The following is a 21858-nucleotide window of genomic DNA, read 5'->3' on the forward strand; positions in this document are numbered from 1 at the left end:
TAAAAATGAAGTCATAACAAAGGGGCAGGAGTAACAACCCTGACCCCCTGGCTCAGATACCAAGTACCAAAAAGACCACGCCCAGATTGTTTCAGCAAAACTAATATGTATATACTTAAACATTTCAATTTGGCTGCAAGGTTTGCAGACCTCAGAACACTTCACAGATCTGCAATCCCTGGCTCTAGGTCAGTGAACCTGTAATACCTCCTAGACAAATTTAGCCGCCCTCAGGGGGTGCAGTAATTTTCAATTGCGATGATAATGTTTGTTGTTGATTGGGTAATCTGTATGAGTGTATTTTTGCTTTATTTTATTTCTTGTTTCTTATTGAACCATTGTTAATTTCTCTTGAGTAGTGAAGAACAAAGAACGCTTACTATTATATACTGAAGGGTTATACTTAAACTGTACTATCTGCTTAACAAATGCATCTGTAGCATTACATTAAACGTGTGTGTGTGATCTCTCTCTCTCTCTCTCTCGCGCGCTCTCTCTCTCTCCATGGCTCTACCTTTCTACGCCTCTACCTTTCTACCTCTCTCTCTACCTCTACTCCTTTCTACTGCTCCTCTCTCTACCTGCTACCCCTCTCACTCTACCGCTACTCCTCCCACCCTGCCTCTGCCCCTCACACTTTACCTCTAGCTGTACCTCCACCTCTCTTTACCGCTCCCTCTCTGGCTCCCTACACCTCTAACCCTCTCTACTATACCTCTACCCCTATCTTTAGCCCTCTCTCTCTCTACCCTCTCTCTATCCCTCCCTCTACCCCCTCTCTACTTCTACTCCTCTCTGTGCACCTCTACCTGTACCTCTCTACACCTTTCTACCTCTTTCTATCTCTAGCCCTCACTTTTTCTGTATCTCTACCCCTCCCTCTCTACCTCTATCCTCCTCTCTCTACCCCCTCTCTATCTCTACCCCTTCCTCTCTAACCCTATACTTCTACCCTCTCCCTCTCTACACCTTTATCTCTACCTCTCTCTACACCTGTACCTCCCCCTCTCTTTCCCTCTACCTCTCTATCTGTACCTCCACCTCTCTGTAGGAAGTTGGCTCTGTATGCACTATTTCAAAGTAAGGAATAGTATGCACAGAGTCCAAGGGTTCCCCTTAGAGGTAAGATAGTGGCAAAAAGAGATAATTCTAATGCTCTATTTTGTGGTAGTGTGGTCGAGCAGTAGGCTTATCAAAGGAGTAGTGTTAAGCATTTGTTGTACATACACAAGCAATAAATGAGGAACACACACTCAGAGACAATTCCAGCCCAATAGGTTTTTGTATAGAAAAATATCTTTTCTTAGTTTATTTTAAGAACCGCAGGTTCAAATTTTACATGTAATACTTCAAATGAAAGGCATTGCAGGTAAGTACTTTAGGAACTTTGAGGTTCAGAGCAACCCCGAAGTTACCACACCAGCAGCTCAGGGCCGGTCAGGTGCAGAGGTCAAAGTGGTGCCCAAAACGCATAGGCTTCAATGGAGTAGGGGGTGCCCCGGTTCCAGTCTGCCAGCAGGTAAGTACCCGCGTCTTCGGAGGGCAGACCAGGGGGGTTTTGTAGGGCACCGGGGGGGACACAAGTTAGCACTGAAAGTACACCCTCAGCAGCACGGGGGCGGCTGGGTGCAGTGTGCAAACACATGTCGGGTTCTCAATGGAAATCAATGGGAGACCAAGGGGTCTCTTCAGTGATGCAGGCAGGGGGGGGGGGGGCTCCTCGGGATAGCCACCACCTGCAAGGGGGGCAAGGGAGAGGGCCTCCTGGGGGTTACTCCTGCACTGGAGTTCCGATCTTTCAGGTCCTGGGGGTGCAGAGTCTTTACCAGGCGTCTGGATCTGGGAGTCAGGCAGTCGCGGTCAGGGGGAGCCTCTGGATTCCCTCTGCAGGTGTCGCTGTGGGGGCTCAGGGGGGACAACTCTGGCTACTCACGGTCTCGCAGTCGCCGGGGAGTCCTCCCTGAAGTGATTGTTCTCCACAAGTCGAGCTGGGGGCGTTGGGTGCAGAGTAGCAAGTCTCACGCTTCCGGCGGGAAACGCAAGTTGTTTTAAAGTTGCTCCTTTGAAACAAAGTTGCAGTCTTGGGTGAACAGAGCCGCTGTCCTCTGGAGTTTCTTGGTCCTTCTAGAGCAGGGCAGTCCTCTGAGGATTCAGAGGTCGCTGGTCCCTGGGGAGAGAGTCGCTGGAGCAGTGTCTTTAGAAGGGGGGGAGACAGGCCGCTAGAGCTGGGGCCAAAGCAGTTGGTGTCTCCGTCTTCTCTGCAGGGTTTTTCAGCTTAGCAGTCCTCTTCTTCTTAGGTTGCAGGAATCTGAGTTCCTAGGTTCAGCGGAGCCCCTAAATACAGAATTTAGGGGTGTGTTTAGGTCTGGGAGGGCAGTAGCCAATGGCTACTAGCCCTGAGGGTGGCTACTCCCTCTTTGTGCCTCCTCCCAAGGGGAGGGGGTCACATTCCTATCCCTATTGGGGGAATCCTCCATCTGCAAGATGGAGAATTTCTAAAAGTCAGTCACCTCAGCTCAGGTTGCCTTAGGGGCTGTCTTGACTGGCCAGTGACTCCTCCTTGTTTTTCTCATTATCTCCTCCGGCCTTGCCGCCAAAAGTGGGGCCGTGGCCGGAGGGGGCGGGCAACTCCACTAGCTGGAATGCCCTGGGGCGCTGTAACAAAGGGGGTGAGCCTTTGAGGCTCACCGCCAGGTGTTACAGTTCCTGCAGGGGGAGGTGATAAGCATCTCCACCCAGTACAGGCTTTGTTACTAGCCACAGAGTGACAAAGGCACTCTCCCCATGTGGCCAGCAACATGTCTCGAGTGTGGCAGGCTGCTAAAACCAGTCAGCCTACACAGGTAGTTGGTTAAGGTTTCAGGGGGCACCTCTGGGGTGTATGTTACAATAAAATGTACACTGGCATCAGTGTGCATTTATTGTGCTGAAAAGGTTGATACCAAACTTCCCAGTTTTCAGTGTAGCCATTATGGTGCTGTGGAGTTCGTGTATGACAGACTCCCAGACCATATACTCTCATGGCTACCCTGCACTTACAATGTCTAAGGTTTTGCTTAGACACTGTAAGGCCACAGTGCTCATGCACTGGTGCCCTCCCCTATGGTATAGTGCACCCTGCCTTAGGGCTGTAAGGCCTGCTAGAGGGGTGACGTATCTATACTGCATAGGCAGTGTGAGGTTGGCCTGGCACCCTGAGGGGCGTGCCATGTCGACTTACTCGTTTTGTCCGCACCAGCACACACAAGCTGGCAAGCAGTGTGTCTGTACTGAGTGAGGGGTCCCAAGGGTGGCATAAGATATGCTGCAGCCCTTAGAGACCTTCCCTGGCATCATGGCCCTTGGTACCAGGGGTACCAGTTACAAGGGACTTACCTGGATGCCAGGGTGTGCCAATTGTGAAAACAAAAGTACAGGTTAGGGAAAGAACACTGGTGCTGGGGCCTGGTTAGCAGGCCTTAGCACACTTTCAAATCAAAACTTAGCATCAGCAAAGGCAAAAAGTAAGGGTTAACCATGCCAAGGAGGCATTTCCTTACACAACCCCCCCCCCCAAACGAAAGAGGATGAGACTAACCTTTCCCAAGAGAGTCTTCATTTTCTAAGTGGAAGAACCTGGAAAGGCCATCTGCATTGGCATGGGCAGTCCCAGGTCTGTGTTCCACTATAAAGTCCATTCCCTGTAGGAAGATGGACCACTTCAACAGTTTTGGATTTTCACCTTTCATTTGCATCAGCCATCTGAGAGGTCTGTGGTCAGTTTGAACTACAAAAGTGAGTACCAAAGAGGTATGGTCTCAGCTTCTTCAGGGACCAAACCACAGCAAAGGCCTCCCTCTCAATGGCATTCCAACGCTGCTCCCTGGGGAGTAACCTCCTGCTAATGAAAGCAACAGGCTGGTCAAAGCCATCATCATTTGTTTGGGACAAAACTGCCCCTATCCCATGTTCAGAGGCATCTGTCTGCACAATGAACTGCTTGGAGTAATCTGGAGGTTTTAGAACTGGTGCTGTGCACATTGCTTGTTTCAGGGTGTCAAAGGCCTGTTGGCATGCTACAGTCCAGTTTACCTTCTTGGGCATTTTCTTGGAGGTAAGTTCTGTGAGGGCTGTCACTATTGATCCATATCCTTTCACAAACCTCCTATAGTACCCAGTCAAGCCAAGGAATGCCCTGACTTGAGTCTGGGTTTTTGGAGCTGCCCAGTCCAGAATAGTCTGGATCTTAGGCTGGAGTGGCTGAACTTGGCCTCCACCTACAAGGTGTCCCAAGTAAACCACAGTTCCCTGCCCTATCTGCCATTTGGAATCCTTGATAGAGAGACCTGCTGATTGCAGAGCCTTCAAAACCTTCTTCAGGTGGACCAGGTGATCCTGCCAGCTGGAGCTAAAGACAGCAATATCGTCAAGATAAGCTGCACTAAAGGACTCCAAGCCAGAAGGACTTGATTCACCAACCTTTGGAAGGTGGCAGGGGCATTCTTTAAACCAAAGGGCATAACAGTAAACTGATAATGCCCATCAGGTGTGGAGAATGCTGTCTTTTCTTTTGCTCCTGGTGCCATTTTGATTTGCCAGTACCCTGCTGTTAAGTCAAAGGTACTTAAGAATTTGGCAGCACCTAATTTATCAATCAGTTCATCAGCCCTTGGAATGGGATGGGCATCTGTCTTGGTGGCAGAATTAAGTCCTCTGTAGTCCACACAGAGCCTCAGCTCTCTCTTTCCATCTTTGGTGTGAGGTTTGGGGACTAAGACCACTGGGCTAGCCCAGGGGCTGTCAGAGTGCTCAATTACTCCCAATTCCAGCATCTTGTGGACTTCCACTTTGATGCTTTCCTTAACTTGGTCAGACTGTCTGAAAATTTAGTTTTTGACAGGCATGCCGTCTCCTGTGTCCACATCATGGGTACACAGGTGTGTCTGACCAGGGGTTAGGGAAAATAGCTCAGCAAACAGTTGCAGGACCTTCTTCCTACAATCAGATTGCTGTTGGCCAGAGAGGGTGTCTGAATAGATCACTCCATCAACTGAGACATCTTTAGGGTTTGATGAGAGGAGATCACGGAGAGGTTCACTCTCAGCTTCCTGGTCCTCATTGGTTACCATCAACATATTCACATCAGCCCTATCATGGAAGAGCTTAAGGCGGTTCACATGGATCACCCTCTTGGGACTCCTGCTAGTGCCTAGGTCCACCAGGTAGGTGACCTGACTCTTCTTTTCTAGCCCTGGGTAAGGGCCACTCCATTTGTCCTGAAGTGCCCTGGGAGCCACAGGCTCCAGAACCCAGACTTTCTGCCCTGGTTGAAATTCAACCATTGCAGCCTTTTGGTCATACCAAAACTTCTGGAGCTGTTGGATGGCCTCAAGGTTTTTACTTGCCTTTTCCATGTACTCTGCCACCCTTGAACGTAGGCCAAGTACATAGTCCACTATGTCTTGTTTAGGCTCATGAAGAGGTCTCTCCCAGCCTTCTTTCACAAGAGCTAGTGGTCCCCTTACAGGGTGGCCAAACAGAAGTTCAAAGGGTGAGAACCCTACTCCCTTCTGAGGCACCTCTCTGTAAGTGAAAAGCAGACATGGCAAGAGGACATCCCATCTCCTTTTGAGTTTTTCAGGGAGCCCCATGATCATGCCTTTTAATGTATTGTTGAATCTCTCAACAAGGCCATTAGTTTGTGGATGGTATGGTATAGTGAATTTGTAAGTCACTCCACACTTATTCCACATGTTTTTCAGGTATGCTGACATGAAGTTGGTACCTCTGTCAGACACCACCTCCTTAGGAAAACCCACTCTGGTAAAGATACCAATGAGGGCCTTGGCTACTGCAGGGGCAGTAGTCGACCTAAGGGGAATTGCTTCAGGGTATCTAGTAGCATGATCCACTACTACTAGTATGTACATGTTCCCTGAGGCTGTGGGAGGTTCAAGTGGACCCACTATGTCCACACCCACTCTTTCAAAGGGGACCCCCACCACTGGAAGCGGAATGAGGGGGGCCTTTGGGTGTCCACCTGTCTTACCACTGGCTTGACAGGTGGTACAGGAGACACAAAACTCCTTGACTTTCTGGGACCTGTTGGGCCAGTAGAAGTGGTTGACTAGTCTCTCCCACGTCTTGGTTTGTCCCAAATGCCCAGCAAGAGGAATATCATGGGCTAAGGTCAGTATGAACTCTCTAAACTCAAGAGGCACTACCACTCTCCTAGTGGCACCAGGTTTGGGATCTCTTGCCTCAGTGTAAAGGAGTCCATCTTCCCAATAGATCCTATGTGTTACAGTTTTGTTGCCATTGGACTCTTCAGCAGCTTGCTGCCTAAGGCCTTCAAGAGAGGGACAGGTTTCTTGCCCCTTACACAACTGCTCCCTTGAGGGTCCCCCTGGGCCTAGGAGCTCAACCTGATAAGGACCAACTCCAGAGGCTCAGTTCCCTCAGAGGGCAGAACTTCTTCCTGAGAAGAGAGGTTCTCTTTTTGTTGTTGTGTTGCAGCTGGTTTCCCAGTTGTCTTTCCTTTTCTCTTGGTAGGCTGGGCCCTTTTTCCAGGCTCCAACTCTACTTTTTCACCCTGAGCCTTGCACTGTGCCCTTGTCTTGACACACACCAGTTCAGGGATACCCAGCATGGCTGCATGGGTTTTCAGTTCTACCTCAGCCCATGCTGAGGACTCCAGGTCATATCCAAGCAATCAGTCTACTGGGATATTTGAGGAGACCACCACCTGTTTCAGGCCATTGACCCCTCCCCACTCTAAAGCTACCATTGCCATGGGATGTACTTTAGTCTGATTGTCAGCGTTGGTGACTGGATAAGTTTGTCCAGCCAGGTATTGACCAGGGGAAACCAGTTTCTCTGTCACCATGGTGACACTGGCACCTGTATCCCTCAGGCCTTTTACACTTGTCCCATTAATTAAGAGCTGCTGTCTGTATTTTTGCATATTAGGAGGCCAGGCAGCCAGTGTGGCTAAATCCACCCCACTCTCAGAGACTAATGTAGCTTCAGTGTGTCACCTGATTTGCTCTGGGCACACTGTTGATCCCACTTGGAGACTAGCCATTCCAGTGTTAGCTGGAGTGGAGTTGGAAGTGGTACTTTTCTTGGGACAGGCCTTGTCTCCAGTTTGGTGTCCAGGCTGATTACAGCTACGACACCAGGCCTTTTTGGGATCAAAGTTTTTACCCTTGTACCCAAAATTGTTTTGTGAAGAGGCTCTGGGCCCACCCTCCTGTGCAGGTTTTTGGGGGCCTGTAGAAGACTCTTTACTATTTTTGTTTTTGGATGTCTCAACACTCTTCCCCTGGAAAGGCTTTGTGACCCTTTTCTTTTGGTCACCTCCTGTGGAAGTCTTGGTCACCCTAGTCTTGACCCAATGGTCCGCCTTCTTTCCCAATTCTTGTGGAGAAATTGGTCCTAGGTCTACCAGATGCTGATGCAGTTTATCATTTGAACAATTACTTAACAGGTGTTCTTTCACAAATAAATTGTACAGCCCATCATAATCATTTACACCACTGCCTTGAATCCAACCATCCAGTGTTTTTACTGAGTAGTCCACAAAATCAACCCAGGTCTGGCTCGAGGATTTTTGAGACCCCCTGAATCTAATTTTATACTCCTCAGTGGAGAATCCAAAGCCCTCAATCAGGGTACCCTTCATGAGGTCATAAGATTCAGCATCTTTTCCAGAGAGTGTGAGGAGTCTATCCCTACACTTTCCAGTGACCATTTCCCAAAGGAGAGCACCCCAGTGAGATCTGTTTACTATTCTGGTTGCACAAGCCCTCTCAAAAGCTGTGAACCATTTGGTGATGTCATCACCATCTTCATATTTAGTTACAATCCCTTTTGGGATTCTCAACATTTCAGGAGAATCTCTGACCCTATTTATGTTGCTGCCAACATGGATGAGACCAAAACCCATCTCTTGTCTTTCCCTTTCTATGGCTAGGAGCTGTCTCTCTGAAGCCAATCTTTTGACCATCCTGGCTAACAGGAGGTCATCTTCACTGAGGCTCTCCTCAGTGATAACAGAGGTGCTGGACCCTCCTGTGAGGAAAGCAGCATCTCTGACTATTATATTTGGAGACAGGGCTTGAGCGGCCCTGTTCTTCCTTTGCAGATCTGGAGGGGGGGGGGGGGGGGGAAGTCTCCTCCAAGTCACTCTCTTCATCCCCTGGGAGGTCATCCTCAGAGGGGTTGGCTTTTTCAAACTCTGCCAGCAGCTCCTGGAGCTGTTGTTTGGAGGGTCTTAAGCCAACTGGGATTTTCTTTATTTTGCAGAAAGACCTTAGCTCCCTCATCTTAAGATGGAGGTAAGGGGTGAGGTCGAGTTCCATCACATTCTCTTCTGCACTAGACATTATGTTTCTAAAAGTTGGAATACTTTTTAAGAATCTAAAACTATTTCTAGAACCTAATTCAAACTTTCACAAAACTTTTAAATTCTAAAAGAAATGCTAACAGGGATTAACACAAGGCCCTAGCAGGACTTTTAAAAATTTAGAAAAATAGCTCAAATTGCAAAAATCAGTTTCTAATGACAATTCTTGGAATTTAGTCGTGTGATCAGGTATTGGCTGAGTAGTCCAGCAAATGCAGAGTCTTGTACCCCACCGCTGATCCACAAATGTAGGAAGTTGGCTCTGTATGCACTATTTCAAAGTAAGGAATAGTATGCACAGAGTCCAAGGGTTCCCCTTAGAGGGGAGATAGTGGCAAAAAGAGATCATTCTAATGCTCTATTTTGTGGTAGTGTGGTCGAGCAGTAGGCTTATCAAAGGAGTAGTGTTAAGCATTTGTTGTACATACACAAGCAATAAATGCGAAACACACACTCCGAGACAATTCCAGGCCAATAGGTTTTTGTATAGAAACATATCTTTTCTTAGTTTATTTTAAGAACCACAGGTTCAAATTTTACATGTAATACTTCAAATGAAAGATATTGCAGGTAAGTACTTTAGGAACTTTGAATACTCAAAATAGCATCAGGGATGTGGAATTCCTATCGCCCAACGCCCGGGACATCTTGTTTGGGGTCAAGGGCAACAAGTTTTCATGTTTACTTTGTCCTTGGGACAAGTAGGCCCAACCCTCTGCAGCACAAACCCCTTGGCTGCCTGTTTACAGAGAGTGGAACTCTCTGCAGTTGAGGTAATGTGTTTCCAAAAGATAATGCTGTTTGAACTTGTATTTATGGTTCATTATTTGAAAGCCTTCATTATTTGGGTGAGTGCTGTAAATAAATGTTTTAAGGTCACACTTCACTACTGACGTTGGTTCCAGTACAAAAAAAAAAAACCTGTATACACATGTTTGAAAAGTTTAGGCTATGAGGCTAAGTATAATGCTCCCAGAATGCTCTCTGATTAGATGCAAATTAAGTGTCAATTTGTAAAATGTTTTGATGCATGCTAGTATTTCCCAAAAATATTTCTAATGGAAAATCAGTGTAACCATTTTCAACACGATTATGGGAAGCATGAAAATAAACAAACACTGACAAAGCCAACTGATATGACCTATTTTTATAAGTCTTTTAGTTTCATCAATGCGTGTCTTGTTTTGACATGGCTTTTGTAACACTTTATTTTTGTGGGAGCTACCAGGCCCTCAACATTGTAACAAACACTGGCAAAAAAAAACCAAAACGTTTTTTGAACTCTAAAAGCACACGTTGCCACCAGTGGTATAACAAAGGCCCCGCAGCCGCCCTCCAGGGGGCCCCTTCAGCACAGCACCTGCCCTGAGTGAGTCTGGAGAGGGGGCTCCTCCATGTTCTTTGCAAAGGGGCACCCTCCAGTTTCGTTACGTCACTGTTGCCACTGTAGTTCCTGACACTGAACAAAACTACTTTGTGTGCCAATATGCTCCCTGTGGAAGAGCAGAATGCGATCACTCACAGTAAAGCCAGCCGAAAGAGAGAGAAAAAGAAGTTTAATAAAAACAAAATGTCTTTGTTAACACCAGACCTAATTAGGGACCAACACCCACATGTAGGTAGCTTTTTGCATGTCGCAAACAGCGACTTTCGCTGCTTGCGACGTGCAAAAAGCACATTGCGATGCACAAACCCAGTTTTGCAACTCGGTAACCTGGTTACAGAATTGCAAAACGGGTTTGCGACTCGCAATTAGGAAGGTGTGTCCCCTTCCTAATTGCGACTCGCAGTGCAATGTAGGATTGTTTTGCGAACACGGGCGCAAACCAATTGCAGTTTGCACCCATTTCAAATGGGTGCTAACACTTTCACAAAAGAGAAGGGGTCCCATTGTGAATGTCACTGTAAACATTTTTTCAGAGCAGGCAGTGGTCCTGTGGACCACTGCCTGCTCTGAAAAAATGAAACAAAAAAGTTTATTTTTTCGTTTTTGTAATGCATCTCGTTTTCCTTTAAGGAAAACGGGCTGCATTACAAAAAAAAAAAACTGCTTTATTGAAAAGCAGTCACAAACATGGTGATCTGCTGTCTCCAGCAGGCCAGCATCCCTGTGAGGGCCGCCATTCGCAAGGGGGTCGCAAATTGTGACCCACCTCATGATTATTCATGAGGTGGGCATTTGCGAAGCCCTTGCGAATCACAGATGGTGTCAGGGACACCATCCTACATTCGGATTTGCAACTCGCAATTTGCGGGTCGCAAATCTGAACCTACCTACATGTGGCCCCAAATTCCTAAAGAAAGTCACAAAAGTGCACCCATGGTATACGTCGTACCCCTATAAAATATTTGTGAACTGTATTTTAGCATGGGTAAATACGCATGTGTAGATTTGTTCATGTGAAACTCTATTGAGCATTTGCAAGTTCATTTTCCCTCCAGCCACTTTCTTCCCAACCCTGGAAGAAGTTCTAATTCTGCCATTGTCAGGAGTAAATGTCCAACCTTTCTTATTATGGGAAAATATTAGAGAGAAGCTGGTGAAAATCTTTAAAACATGCAGGTTAGTAGGTTTGCAGACTCCAAGGCATTCCAGCCCTGGAACTATTGCTTACTGCTTCCTCCAGCCCCAGTATGCAGATCTGCAGAAAGGTGGCAAAATGAGGAAATTGCTACAGTAGGGATTGAAACTGCAAGTATTCAAGCCCTACTATGGTAGTAGCCCTGGCATAATCAGAGAGGCTATTATCAGAGCTCTTACATAATGAGATTGCTGCCATAATTTGGCACCACACTACATGGCACCGAAGGGACAAGTAGATCTTTTTACAGGACAAGTAGATTTAAGAAGCAACCTGTCCCCTGGACAAGTAGATATTTTTATAAATTCCACACCCCTGCAGCATACACAGTTTTCAAATAAATCGCATATAGCTATTTTAAAACTAGACACTTAGTGCAATTTTCACTTTTCCTAGGGGGAGTAAGAGTTAGTTAGTTTTTGCAGGTAAGTAAACCACCTATGGGGTTCAAGTTTGGGTCCAAGGTAGCCCACCGTTCGGGGTTCAGAGCAACCCCGAAGTTACCACACCAGCAGCTCAGGGCCGGTCAGGTGCAGAGGTCAAAGTGGTGCCCAAAACGCATAGGCTTCAATGGAGAAGGGGGTGCCCCGGTTCCAGTCTGCCAGCAGGTAAGTACCCGCGTCTTCGGAGGGCAGACCAGGGGGGTTTTGTAGGGCACCGGGGGGGACACAAGTTAGCACAGAAAGTACACCCTCAGAAGCACGGGGGCGGCTGGGTGCAGTGTGCAAACACACGTCGGGTTTCCAATGGAAATCAATGGGAGACCAAGGGGTCTCTTCAGTGATGCAGGCAAGGGGGGGGGGCTCCTCGGGGTAGCCACCACCTGGGCAAGGGAGAGGGCCTCCTGGGGGTCACTCCTGCACTGGAGTTCCGATCTTTCAGGTCCTGGGGGCTGCGGGTGCAGAGTCTTTACCAGGCGTCGGGATCTGGGAGTCAGGCAGTCGCGGTCAGGGGGAGCCTCGGGATTCCCTCTGCAGGCGTCGCTGTGGGGGCTCAGGGGGGACAACTCTGGCTACTCACGGTCTCGCAGTCACCGGGGAGTCCTCCCTGCAGTGTTGTTTCTCCACATGTCGAGCCGGGGGCGTCGGGTGCAGAGTAGCAAGTCTCACGCTTCCTGCGGGAAACGCAAGTTGTTTTAAAGTTGCTCCTTTGAAACAAAGTTGCAGTCTTGGGTGAACAGAGCCGCTGTCCTCTGGAGTTTCTTGGTCCTTCTAGAGCAGGGCAGTCCTCTGAGGATTCAGAGGTCGCTGGTCCCTGGGGAGAGCGTCGCTGGAGCAGTGTCTTTAGAAGGGGGGAGACAGGCCGGTAGAGCTGGGGCCAAAGCAGTTGGTGTCTCCGTCTTCTCTGCAGGGTTTTTCAGCTTAGCAGTCCTCTTCTTCTTAGGTTGCAGGAATCTGAGTTCCTAGGTTCAGGGGAGCCCCTAAATCCAGAATGTAGGGGTGTGTTTAGGTCTGGGAGGGCAGTAGCCAATGGCTACTAGCCCTGAGGGTGGCTACACCCTCTTTGTGCCTCCTCCCAAGGGGAGGGGGTCACATTCCTATCCCTATTGGGGGAATCCTCCATCTGCAAGATGGAGGATTTCTAAAAGTCAGAGTCACCTCAGCCCAGGTTGCCTTAGGGGCTGTCCTGACTGGCCAGTGACTCCTCCTTGTTTTTCTCATTCTCTCCTCCGGCCTTGCCGCCAAAAGTGGGGCCGTGGACGGAGGGGGCGGGCAACTCCACTAGCTGGAATGCCCTGGGGCGCTGTAACAAAGGGGGTGAGCCTTTGAGGCTCACCGCCAGGTGTTACAGTTCCTGCAAGGGGGAGGTGATAAGCATCTCCACCCAGTACAGGCTTTGTTACTAGCCACAGAGTGACAAAGGCACTCTCCACATGTGGCCAGCAACATGTCTCGAGTGTGGCAGGCTGCTAAAACCAGTCAGCCTACACGGGTAGTTGGTTAAGGTTTCAGTGGGCACCTCTAAGGTGCCCTCTGGGGTGTATGTTACAATAAAATGTACACCTGCATCAGTGTGCATTTATTGTGCTGAGAAGTTTGATACCAAACTTCCCAGTTTTCAGTGTAGCCATTATGGTGCTGTGGAGTTTGTGTATGACAGACTCCCAGACCATATACTCTCATGGCTACCCTGCACTTACAATGTCTAAGGTTTTGCTTAGACACTGTAGGGGCACAGTGCTCATGCACTGGTGCCCTCGCCTATGGTATAGTGCACCCTGCCTTAGGGCTGTAAGGCCTGCTAGAGGGGTGACTTATCTATACTCCATAGGCAGTGTGAGGTTGGCATGGCACCCTGAGGGGAGTGCCATGTCGACTTACTCGTTTTGTCCTCACCAGCACACACAAGCTGGCAAGCAGTGTGTCTGTGCTGAGTGAGGGGTCCCCAGGGTGGCATAAGATATGCTGCAGCCCTTAGAGACCTTCCCTGGCATCAGGGCCCTTGGTACCATGGGTACCAGTTACAAGGGACCTACCTGGATGCCAGGGTGTGCCAATTGTGAAAACAAAAGTACAGGTTAGGGAAAGAACACTGGTGCTGGGGCCTGGTTAGCAGGCCTTAGCACACTTTCAAATCAAAACTTAGCATCAGCAAAGGCAAAAAGTCAGGAGGTAACCATGCCAAGGAGGCATTTCCTTACACTCTCCCTTTACATCTACCCCTCTCTACCTCTCCACATCCCTCTACCTCTACCCCCTCTCTTCCTCTCCCCCTACACCTTTCTCTACCTCTACATCTCTCTACCTCCTACATCTCTTCCTCTCGACACTTCCAACTATACCTCTACACCCCCACCTCTTTACACCGCTGCCTCTCTCCACACTTCTGTCTACAGCTATCTCAACAAAAACGCAAAAATAGTGCTTTCACATCCAAAAATGCGAGACCTATTGGCTATGCCAATGCTTGTTTATCTTTTTGGTACTTTTAGTTGTGTGAATATTCTGAATTCCCCCAGGTGAAACAGATAATATTTTTCGTTGCCCATCTGTTTTGTGGGTTGACAGGTGATGGTTATTTCTTGTCAATTTGTAATATGCTGGTCTGACTTGAAACATAAATGCAGGGAAGTATTACTTATTTTGATATGCAACCATCTTCATTTCTCTTGGAACATTTTGCTTATTATTAACAATTTTAAGAAATTGTTTAAGACACTTCAAATCTGTTTTGCACTTTAGCTTCAAAAAGCTGTTGGTCCAGAGATCACAAAAACAGACCTGGTGCCAGCCTTTCAAAATCTGATGAAGGATTGTGAGGCTGAAGTTCGTGCTGCTGCATCCCACAAGGTTAAAGGTGAGAATCTGTGCTCTGTTTTTTTGACACTGCAGACAACACCATTCCATATTTAACGTCTTAACCTCAACTTAAATGCTGTACTAGCGGTTCTGGAGCATTTTCACTGGTTGATTAAAACATGGCTTCACCTCTTGGCTCGCGAGCTGCAGCAAGTTTTGTGCATGGCTTGAAAAAGCTATGTCAAGCGAACCTGCTCTTGACTTTTTTTTATTTTTTTTAATCTTTTTAAATTTTTTCTATTTTCTAGATTGAATCAACCATGTTTTAGCATACTGAAGGCATTTTTTTCTCTTTTGTACTGTGCTATTATTCAACCTATCTCTTCTCTGTTGATCTTTGTGATTGAATCACTTTGATGTTCGTTCATAACAGCTCACCAAAATCAATCTATATTGTATCTTTACGTTATTTGATTTTGCCATAAGGTCTCTGGCAGGGTGTTATTCATAATCTACAAGATTCACCTCAGTGGAGTCCTATTACGTTTAAGATAACCTTCAAAAGCCCCTAGTACCAAAGTAATTCAAGCAAGAGAGCACTTTCCTCTTGGGGTAACTTGGAAAAGGATGGTTGTACAGAAAGAAAAGATGTTTTAACCAAAAGGTCAACAATACAAGTGCTAATCTTCACAAATATACAGGTCTGTCATGAGTTTTCCTACCCAAAGGAGATGCTGAACTTCAAAGATGTTGGGGATGCCTAGATGACCTTGCTCCAAAAGGCACATCTGTGTAGATCCGTGTAGATACACACCCCTCTGTCTCTCAATTGTATGAATATTATTTCTTACTTCTCCATCAACTTCTTCCTTAAAAGTTTTACCTAGCAACAACATCTCAATATTTTCCATTTATAGCCAAAAGTGCAGCAAGGTTAAATGTCCTCAGTCTCATTGTATCTTTAGTAGAGACTCACAGCCACTTTAATCCAAGCCTCCACAACCAAACTACATGATCATCTCAGTAGTGATGGGGCAGTACAGACATTTATTGAAGACCTTTCCTAAAACAAACTTTAGGACTTCCAAGGGGTGCCTTTCGGTCTTATGACTTCTGCAAGTGAATTACCAGGCCTCTTGGCCCACAGAAACTACTGTCATGGTAAATTCAAGGTGTGATCTTGCTTAACGAGATTGACACAAATTTAAATCCGATGCCCCGAAAAAGGCATTGAACCTCATTTTATCTTGAAGCTGCTTCTTTTGTATCCATGTAGAGGCAGACACCTTGACACCTCCTGGCCTGGAGAATGAGGAAGAATAGTAAGCTCCATTAGAATTCATCAGAAAATATTAGGAACCCCAAATTGATTGCGAAACCATGAACTGATATCTTTCCTTTGTTCTGGAAAAGCAAATAGATTTATTTTTAGTGTTCTAGTGGCAAAGAAAGATGGCTTGCATGGGGGAAAAAGGATGCTTGCCAGTTCTGGGGCTAAAACCAGCAAATTGGCGAAAGCAGTGATTAAGAGATTAGGTCCCCTGGCTTTATTATTTGCAAGATGCTTACTTCTGTATTTTTCCTTCAGTAAAGTATAGTCTGTGCCACATTCTTCTCAGAGTACCTGGAGGTGCTCCTGGAAGGACCAGGTTTTTAAGGATAAGACAATGTTATTTAACTGTGTTCGCGTTCTGTTTGTCAGTGCTCTGCATTGACTTCACTCCTTTATATTTAAAAACCTTGGATTTTGCTCTGATGCCTCATGTATCTGTTTGTTTGATTTGCTTCTACTTGGAGGTTGTCCAATTCTCAAGCACCCTCTTTCATTTGTGTTTTTATAAGGCATGTCTCCCTGTTATCATACTAGAAACTCCTTAGGTATTCTTATTAACATTACTCCATTTTGGGATTAGTGGAGTCTCTTTGAAACTTCCTTCTCACAAATGTTCACTACTCCTTGTTTCCTTCATAATCCCATTAAGATAATATTTCTTGTCTCTCTTTTGTGTTCCTTACATGTTGGTGGAGTATCTTTATGGTACTGACCTTTCTTTATATTATTGTTCCCATTCTTAGATAAGCCTACATGCCTCCACCAATGATATGAAACTTAATATAACACCAGCATAATATGAATAACATTGTCCGATTAATCCAGTAACTTCAGCGTTCTTTAATTTTGTGTTCACAGAATTCTGTGAGAATTTATCACCTGACTGCCGTGAAAATGTCATCATGACACAGATTTTACCATGTGTGAAGGTATGTGTTTTATATGCAGCATATAGGTAAGGAGACTGTTCTACTCCTGTGCCCTTCAGTGCAGGACATCAGTGAAAAGAGTCACCAGTTTGAGTCTGGCCGACCTCTCGTTATGCATGTTTGTGAAATTTTGGGGTTAACAAATTTAGCATTCAGTGTCTTAACCCTTGTTCATTTGAGAGCATATTTGTTACTTGTGGTGCTGGAAAGTTGGCTTCTTGTATGATTAGAATTTCTTTAGCTTTGAGTATTGGGAGGTGATCTAGAAAATGCCTGTTAGTGTAACAATTGTTGTTAAGCTCTGTAATTTTTGTTCTTAGCTATCTTCTGTGCCCCTTTGCCACAAAACATTCTAATCTTTCACCTCTAACCTCTCTTCTCTTGTATTATTTAGGAACTGGTGTCGGACGCCAATCAGCACGTGAAGTCTGCTCTTGCTTCGGTTATCATGGGGCTTTCTCCAATCCTAGGCAAAGATAACACCATTGAACATCTGCTCCCACTGTTTCTGGCGCAGCTCAAAGATGAGGTGAGTAGGAAGTGCCTGTGTTTGACAGTCACATAATGAACCGTACTTAAAGTAGTTCCTTTCTTAAGAGACCTTTCTCCTCTGTGGGAACTAGATAGCATGTTCCCTTAACTGCTGTGCAACTGTTAGAGCTTGTACACAGAGTCTCCCTTCAGCATATCTACTGTAAAGTGGTTTTGATAGAGACGAAACCCTGTGCACCTATGAGTAGTGAAATCCAGGCTCTAAACTGGTAACCATTGTCCATAGCAACTTTGTCATCTAATTAGGAAAACATTATTTGTTTATTACTGCAATATAGACAAGAATAAAGAGATCAGAAAGTGTGATCAACTGTTTATAGAACAATTGTCTCTTCCATATTGGTATTGTGACAATTGCAGCCCTTTGCTTAGTAGTCTGTATGTTGTGTAATCTTTTGATGTCCCTGCAGTAAGAAATCTAAAGCTGTGTCTTGGGCCCAGAGTCTGGAATGCTCTGTCCTCTCTCGTTCCACTGTTGCCCGTATTAATTATCCTGTAACTGTTGTCTGTATTACCCCATAATTTTCCTCTATTCCTCCACCCCCTTGTCCTTTGTGTTCGTTGCTCTTTTGTGATTTGTTTATTTAGCTTTTGATTAAAATATGTTAGAAAAAAAATTAAAGTAATAAAACCATTGGAAAGATCTTTACACAGCCAAAACTTTCTGCTTCCTTCTTAGTGTCCAGAGGTGCGACTCAACATTATCTCCAACCTGGACTGTGTGAACGAGGTGATCGGGATCCGGCAGCTCTCGCAGTCCCTTCTGCCCGCTATTGTGGAGCTGGCAGAGGATGCTAAGTGGAGAGTCAGATTGGCCATTATTGAGTACATGCCCCTGCTGGCAGGCCAACTGGTAAGAGGGCAAAGAAGTCCTAAATCAACTAACTGCATTTTAACCCTAGATGAAAAGAACTGGGATACCTGTGATGCACCAAAATGTTTTAGGCTCTTGATGTGGGGCAGGCAAGGAAGCACTTTGTAACTGAAATGTCATAGGGCACTGGCTTGGGACTTGATAATTCCCCAATGCGTTGCAGGATTATGTGGACCAACTTGTTTTGGAGGGGAGGTGGACTGTATAGCAGAGGGTGAGTCTATGTAAGTACTCAGGTCCTTTGTTGCAGGTTGCTTTTCATTTTTTTTTTTTTTTCCCCAGGTTTTCTTTTTTTGTGTAGGGCACAGATTCATGGATTTAGTCCACTGCTCCATATGGAGTCTACAGTACGATTTTAGAACAGGGTGATACAGGATTGGGTTCATTCAGATAAATGTATCTTCTGTTCACTTCACATTTAACTGCCTGCAGTTTTAGTTTGTTTTTATGGGATCATGTATACATTACTGCCACCGTATTCTTGAAACGGCACCAGCACTCTTAATTTTCATACAATGATCTGTTTAAAGGATTGGAAGTACTTAAATTGACACATGTGCAAATATGAAACCCCTGTAAATACTGACCCATGTTTCACCATTTGTTTCAGTAGCTGCCAATTAATGACTGTTTTTTTTCCTTGCAGGGTGTTGAGTTCTTCGATGAGAAGTTAAATTCCTTGTGTATGGCTTGGTTGGTGGATCATGGTAAAGTCCTACTTAATGCTTGTGCTCCTTTAATAAAACTAATATGTCCCTTCAACAGCACTATTAGAAAACATTTCCCCTCCATAATACTTGTAGATTCTTTCATTTTTAAACCTGCCGCTCTATTGTGGTAATGTAAACCCACTCAAAGAATGCCCACACAGACTTCTAATCAACCGAAACATAACAAATGATCATACAAACAATTTTGTGGTTTGATAACTTCAAGGGAGTAAGAGTTATATAATAATGCTTGGTGTCCAGATGGTTTTTTGGGTCAGTGATACAACAGACTTGAAGCTGTGTCTCATAAATAGTCTAAGCCGGGTGGTGGTACCAAATGTTGTACATTTGTCCAGCTGAGCAGGGTTGGAGCATTGAATATTCATGCAAGAATTGATCTGAGTACAGGATCACTCAATGTTACAGACTCTGTAACAGCACTATACAGTAGTAGAACATACCCCGATGTCCTAGTTCTTCATAACTACCAAGTACACAAAGGATTGAAATGTGTTGACAGATGGTTCATTGATAACTGACATTTTAAAGATTTAGAAAGCGTTCAAGAGATCACTACATCAGAGCAAAGGGTTCAAATCTCCTTTGGTCGATTAGGCCCACGTGGGATAAAATTGCAGACCCCCATATTCTTATCAGTCGTCATTTCCATAAAAAAAACAAAGGACTGCCGTTAACATTCCTCCTCCTACTACTATCAATTCTCTTCGTGCTTTTGATCTTTTAGCATATGCAAACTGCCATTGCAGGTTGCATGACATGGTGCAGAGAAGAGTGAAAACACGACTTCCTGTATGCCATGACTACAGACACTGCATGCAGTATAGGCAAGTCACTAAGGCAGGGTGCACTCCATGTGTGGACATAACTTCAGGAGATACCTATGTGATGTCGAAGTCAATTCTTAGATATTGCAAGTGAACAGGGAGGTCATTTTAAGTACATTCCTTCAGCAACATGATGGCATCATTGAAAGCAAAGATGTTTGGCATCGTACATCTCATATTAATATGACTTGTTGGAAATAGTACCTCAATACCACGCTACTGCTACCTGATCAGCGTCAAGCTTTTTCAGATGTTTTTTCATAGTTTTCATTTGCCAATGGATTTAGTGGAAAATAATTGCTTCATGACATGGTATAGCAAGCTTCTTGTCCAATGGGACCGATTGTTTGGGGCCAAGGGCAACAGGTCTTCATTATTAGGGTCCTCATTATTAGGGTGAATGCTGTATATAAACGTTTTAAGGTCACTCTGCACTACTGACAGTGGTTCCAGTAAAAAAAGAAACGTGCGCACACATGTTAAATTTTAACAATGAGGCTAAGTATAATGTTCTCTGATTAGATGTAAATGTTTGCAGAAGCTTGTAAGCTAAAGTGATGATTCCTTCCTTTCAAAATAAAATGTTTACAAAAAAAAAAAATGTAAGTAGGAAAAAAAAAGTTTCTCTACTATCACATTTTAGGCGCTACTACTTTGAAGCATCATTTAGTAAATTTGTTGATGCATGCTAGTATTTCCAAAAATTAGTGTAACCATTTTCAACAAGATCATGGGAGGCATGAAAATAAACAAGCTCTGGTAAAGCCAACAGATCCAAAATGTTTGTAAATTTTTTTTTAAATTTATTTTTTTAGTCTTTTGGTTTCGTCAATGCATGTCTTGTTTTGATATGGCTTTTGTAACATTTCATTGTTGTGGGAGCTGCCAGGCCCTCACCATTGTAACAAACAATGGCAAAAAGAAAAGAAAAAAATTTGGGTCTCAAAGCACATATTGCCACCAGTGGCATAACAAAGGCCCCACAGCCCACCATGAGGGGCTCCCATCAGCACAGTTACTAATTAGGGGCCCAATTCTTAAATAAAGTCACACCCATGGTATGTGTCTTTGAATTAGTAGCTTTGACGAATCTTTCCCTCCAACCACTTTTTTCCCCAACCCTGGAAGAACTTCTACCTCTGCCATTTTCAGGAGTAAATTTCCAACCTTTGTCCTTATGGTAAAAGATTAGAGAAGAGCTGGTGAAAATCCTTAAAACATGCAAGTTAGTAGGTGTGCAGACTCAAAGGTATTCCAGCCCTAGAACTATTGCTAACTGCTTCCTCCAGCCCCAGTATGTAGATCAGCGTAAGGGTGGCAAAATAAGGAAATTGCCATAGTAGAGATTGAAGGTGCAAGTATTCAAGCCCTACTATAGTAGTATCACTGGCATAATCGGAGAGGCTGTTATCAGAGCTCTTACATAATGAGATTGCTGCCATAATTTGTCACCACACTTCATAGCACCAAAGGGACTAGTGGATTTTTTTTTTTAATAGGACAAGTAGATTTAAGAAGCAACCTGTCCCATGGACAAGTAGATATTTTATTAAATTCCACACCCTTGTTAAAGCTACAAGTGTGAGACATTTAACTGATCACAGTTAAATATCTGCTGCACAGCTAGAATCCCACTACGGTGCCTCGCTTCATTGTAGGGCTCTGTTTTGCAATAATAGCACAAGCAGCTGTGATGTGGCCTGCAGACTTGAGATGCACATGGTCTTAAGAGTACCTGTAGTGGGCTCCTGGTGCAGATTTGCTCATGTCTTCCTACATATTACCTTAGACCCCTTGGATCTGTCTTGATTGGTGTGATTACTTGTCACTTTTTCCGCCAGTTGGAACATGCACCTGACCACAACTTGAATTCCATTGTTTACTTGTGACGTGGCCTTGTGCACATAAGGGCAAGCCCTATATTGAACATGCTTATGTGTCTTCTGCCTATGTCTTTCATGTTAAAAGAGGCCTCTTAAAAACTCCTTCTGTAATATGTAAATGTGTTTGCAGTGTAAAAGATTACATGATCTGCCATCTGCGATTTATATGTATTTTCTGTGAAACTGTGAAACTACCCCTTGACTTGGTGTGTCAGTAAAACAGATAGCTTTCATTACAGCCCCAACCTTCTGAATGACTTACTAATTTTTAAAAGAGGGTCTGTGGCCTACAAGTAATCATTATTATACCTCCAAATGGAGAAGCCTGCATCTGGATATTTTGTCAGTCATGATCCCTTAAAATACATTCATGATTTTCTCTGTTATCTTTAACATTTGTTGTTTACAAAGGCAACAGTAAGATTGAGTTTAATGTACAGTGAGTTTCTGAATTCCTTCATATCTATAGAAACCTGTTCTGCTCAGGCTTTTTTGGAACCCCCCACCCCACCCCCTGGATCAGGC

General features: G+C 45.0%; 1 protein-coding gene across 2 annotated transcripts in view; it reads left to right on the plus strand.

Annotated features, from left to right (window-relative positions):
* The window catches only part of LOC138246556 (serine/threonine-protein phosphatase 2A 65 kDa regulatory subunit A alpha isoform), a 73805-nt gene that overhangs the window by 15636 nt on the left and 36311 nt on the right, over positions 1–21858 (plus strand). For both annotated transcript variants that reach the window (XM_069201230.1, XM_069201232.1), the window contains exons 7-11: positions 14151–14265; positions 16399–16469; positions 16864–16998; positions 17701–17874; positions 18542–18602. In XM_069201230.1, the coding sequence (XP_069057331.1) occupies positions 14151–14265; positions 16399–16469; positions 16864–16998; positions 17701–17874; positions 18542–18602 (556 nt within the window). The remainder of the gene's footprint in view (positions 1–14150; positions 14266–16398; positions 16470–16863; positions 16999–17700; positions 17875–18541; positions 18603–21858) is intronic.

Source organism: Pleurodeles waltl, chromosome 7 (genome assembly GCF_031143425.1).
Source record: "Pleurodeles waltl isolate 20211129_DDA chromosome 7, aPleWal1.hap1.20221129, whole genome shotgun sequence".
Lineage (NCBI taxonomy): Eukaryota > Metazoa > Chordata > Amphibia > Caudata > Salamandridae > Pleurodeles > Pleurodeles waltl.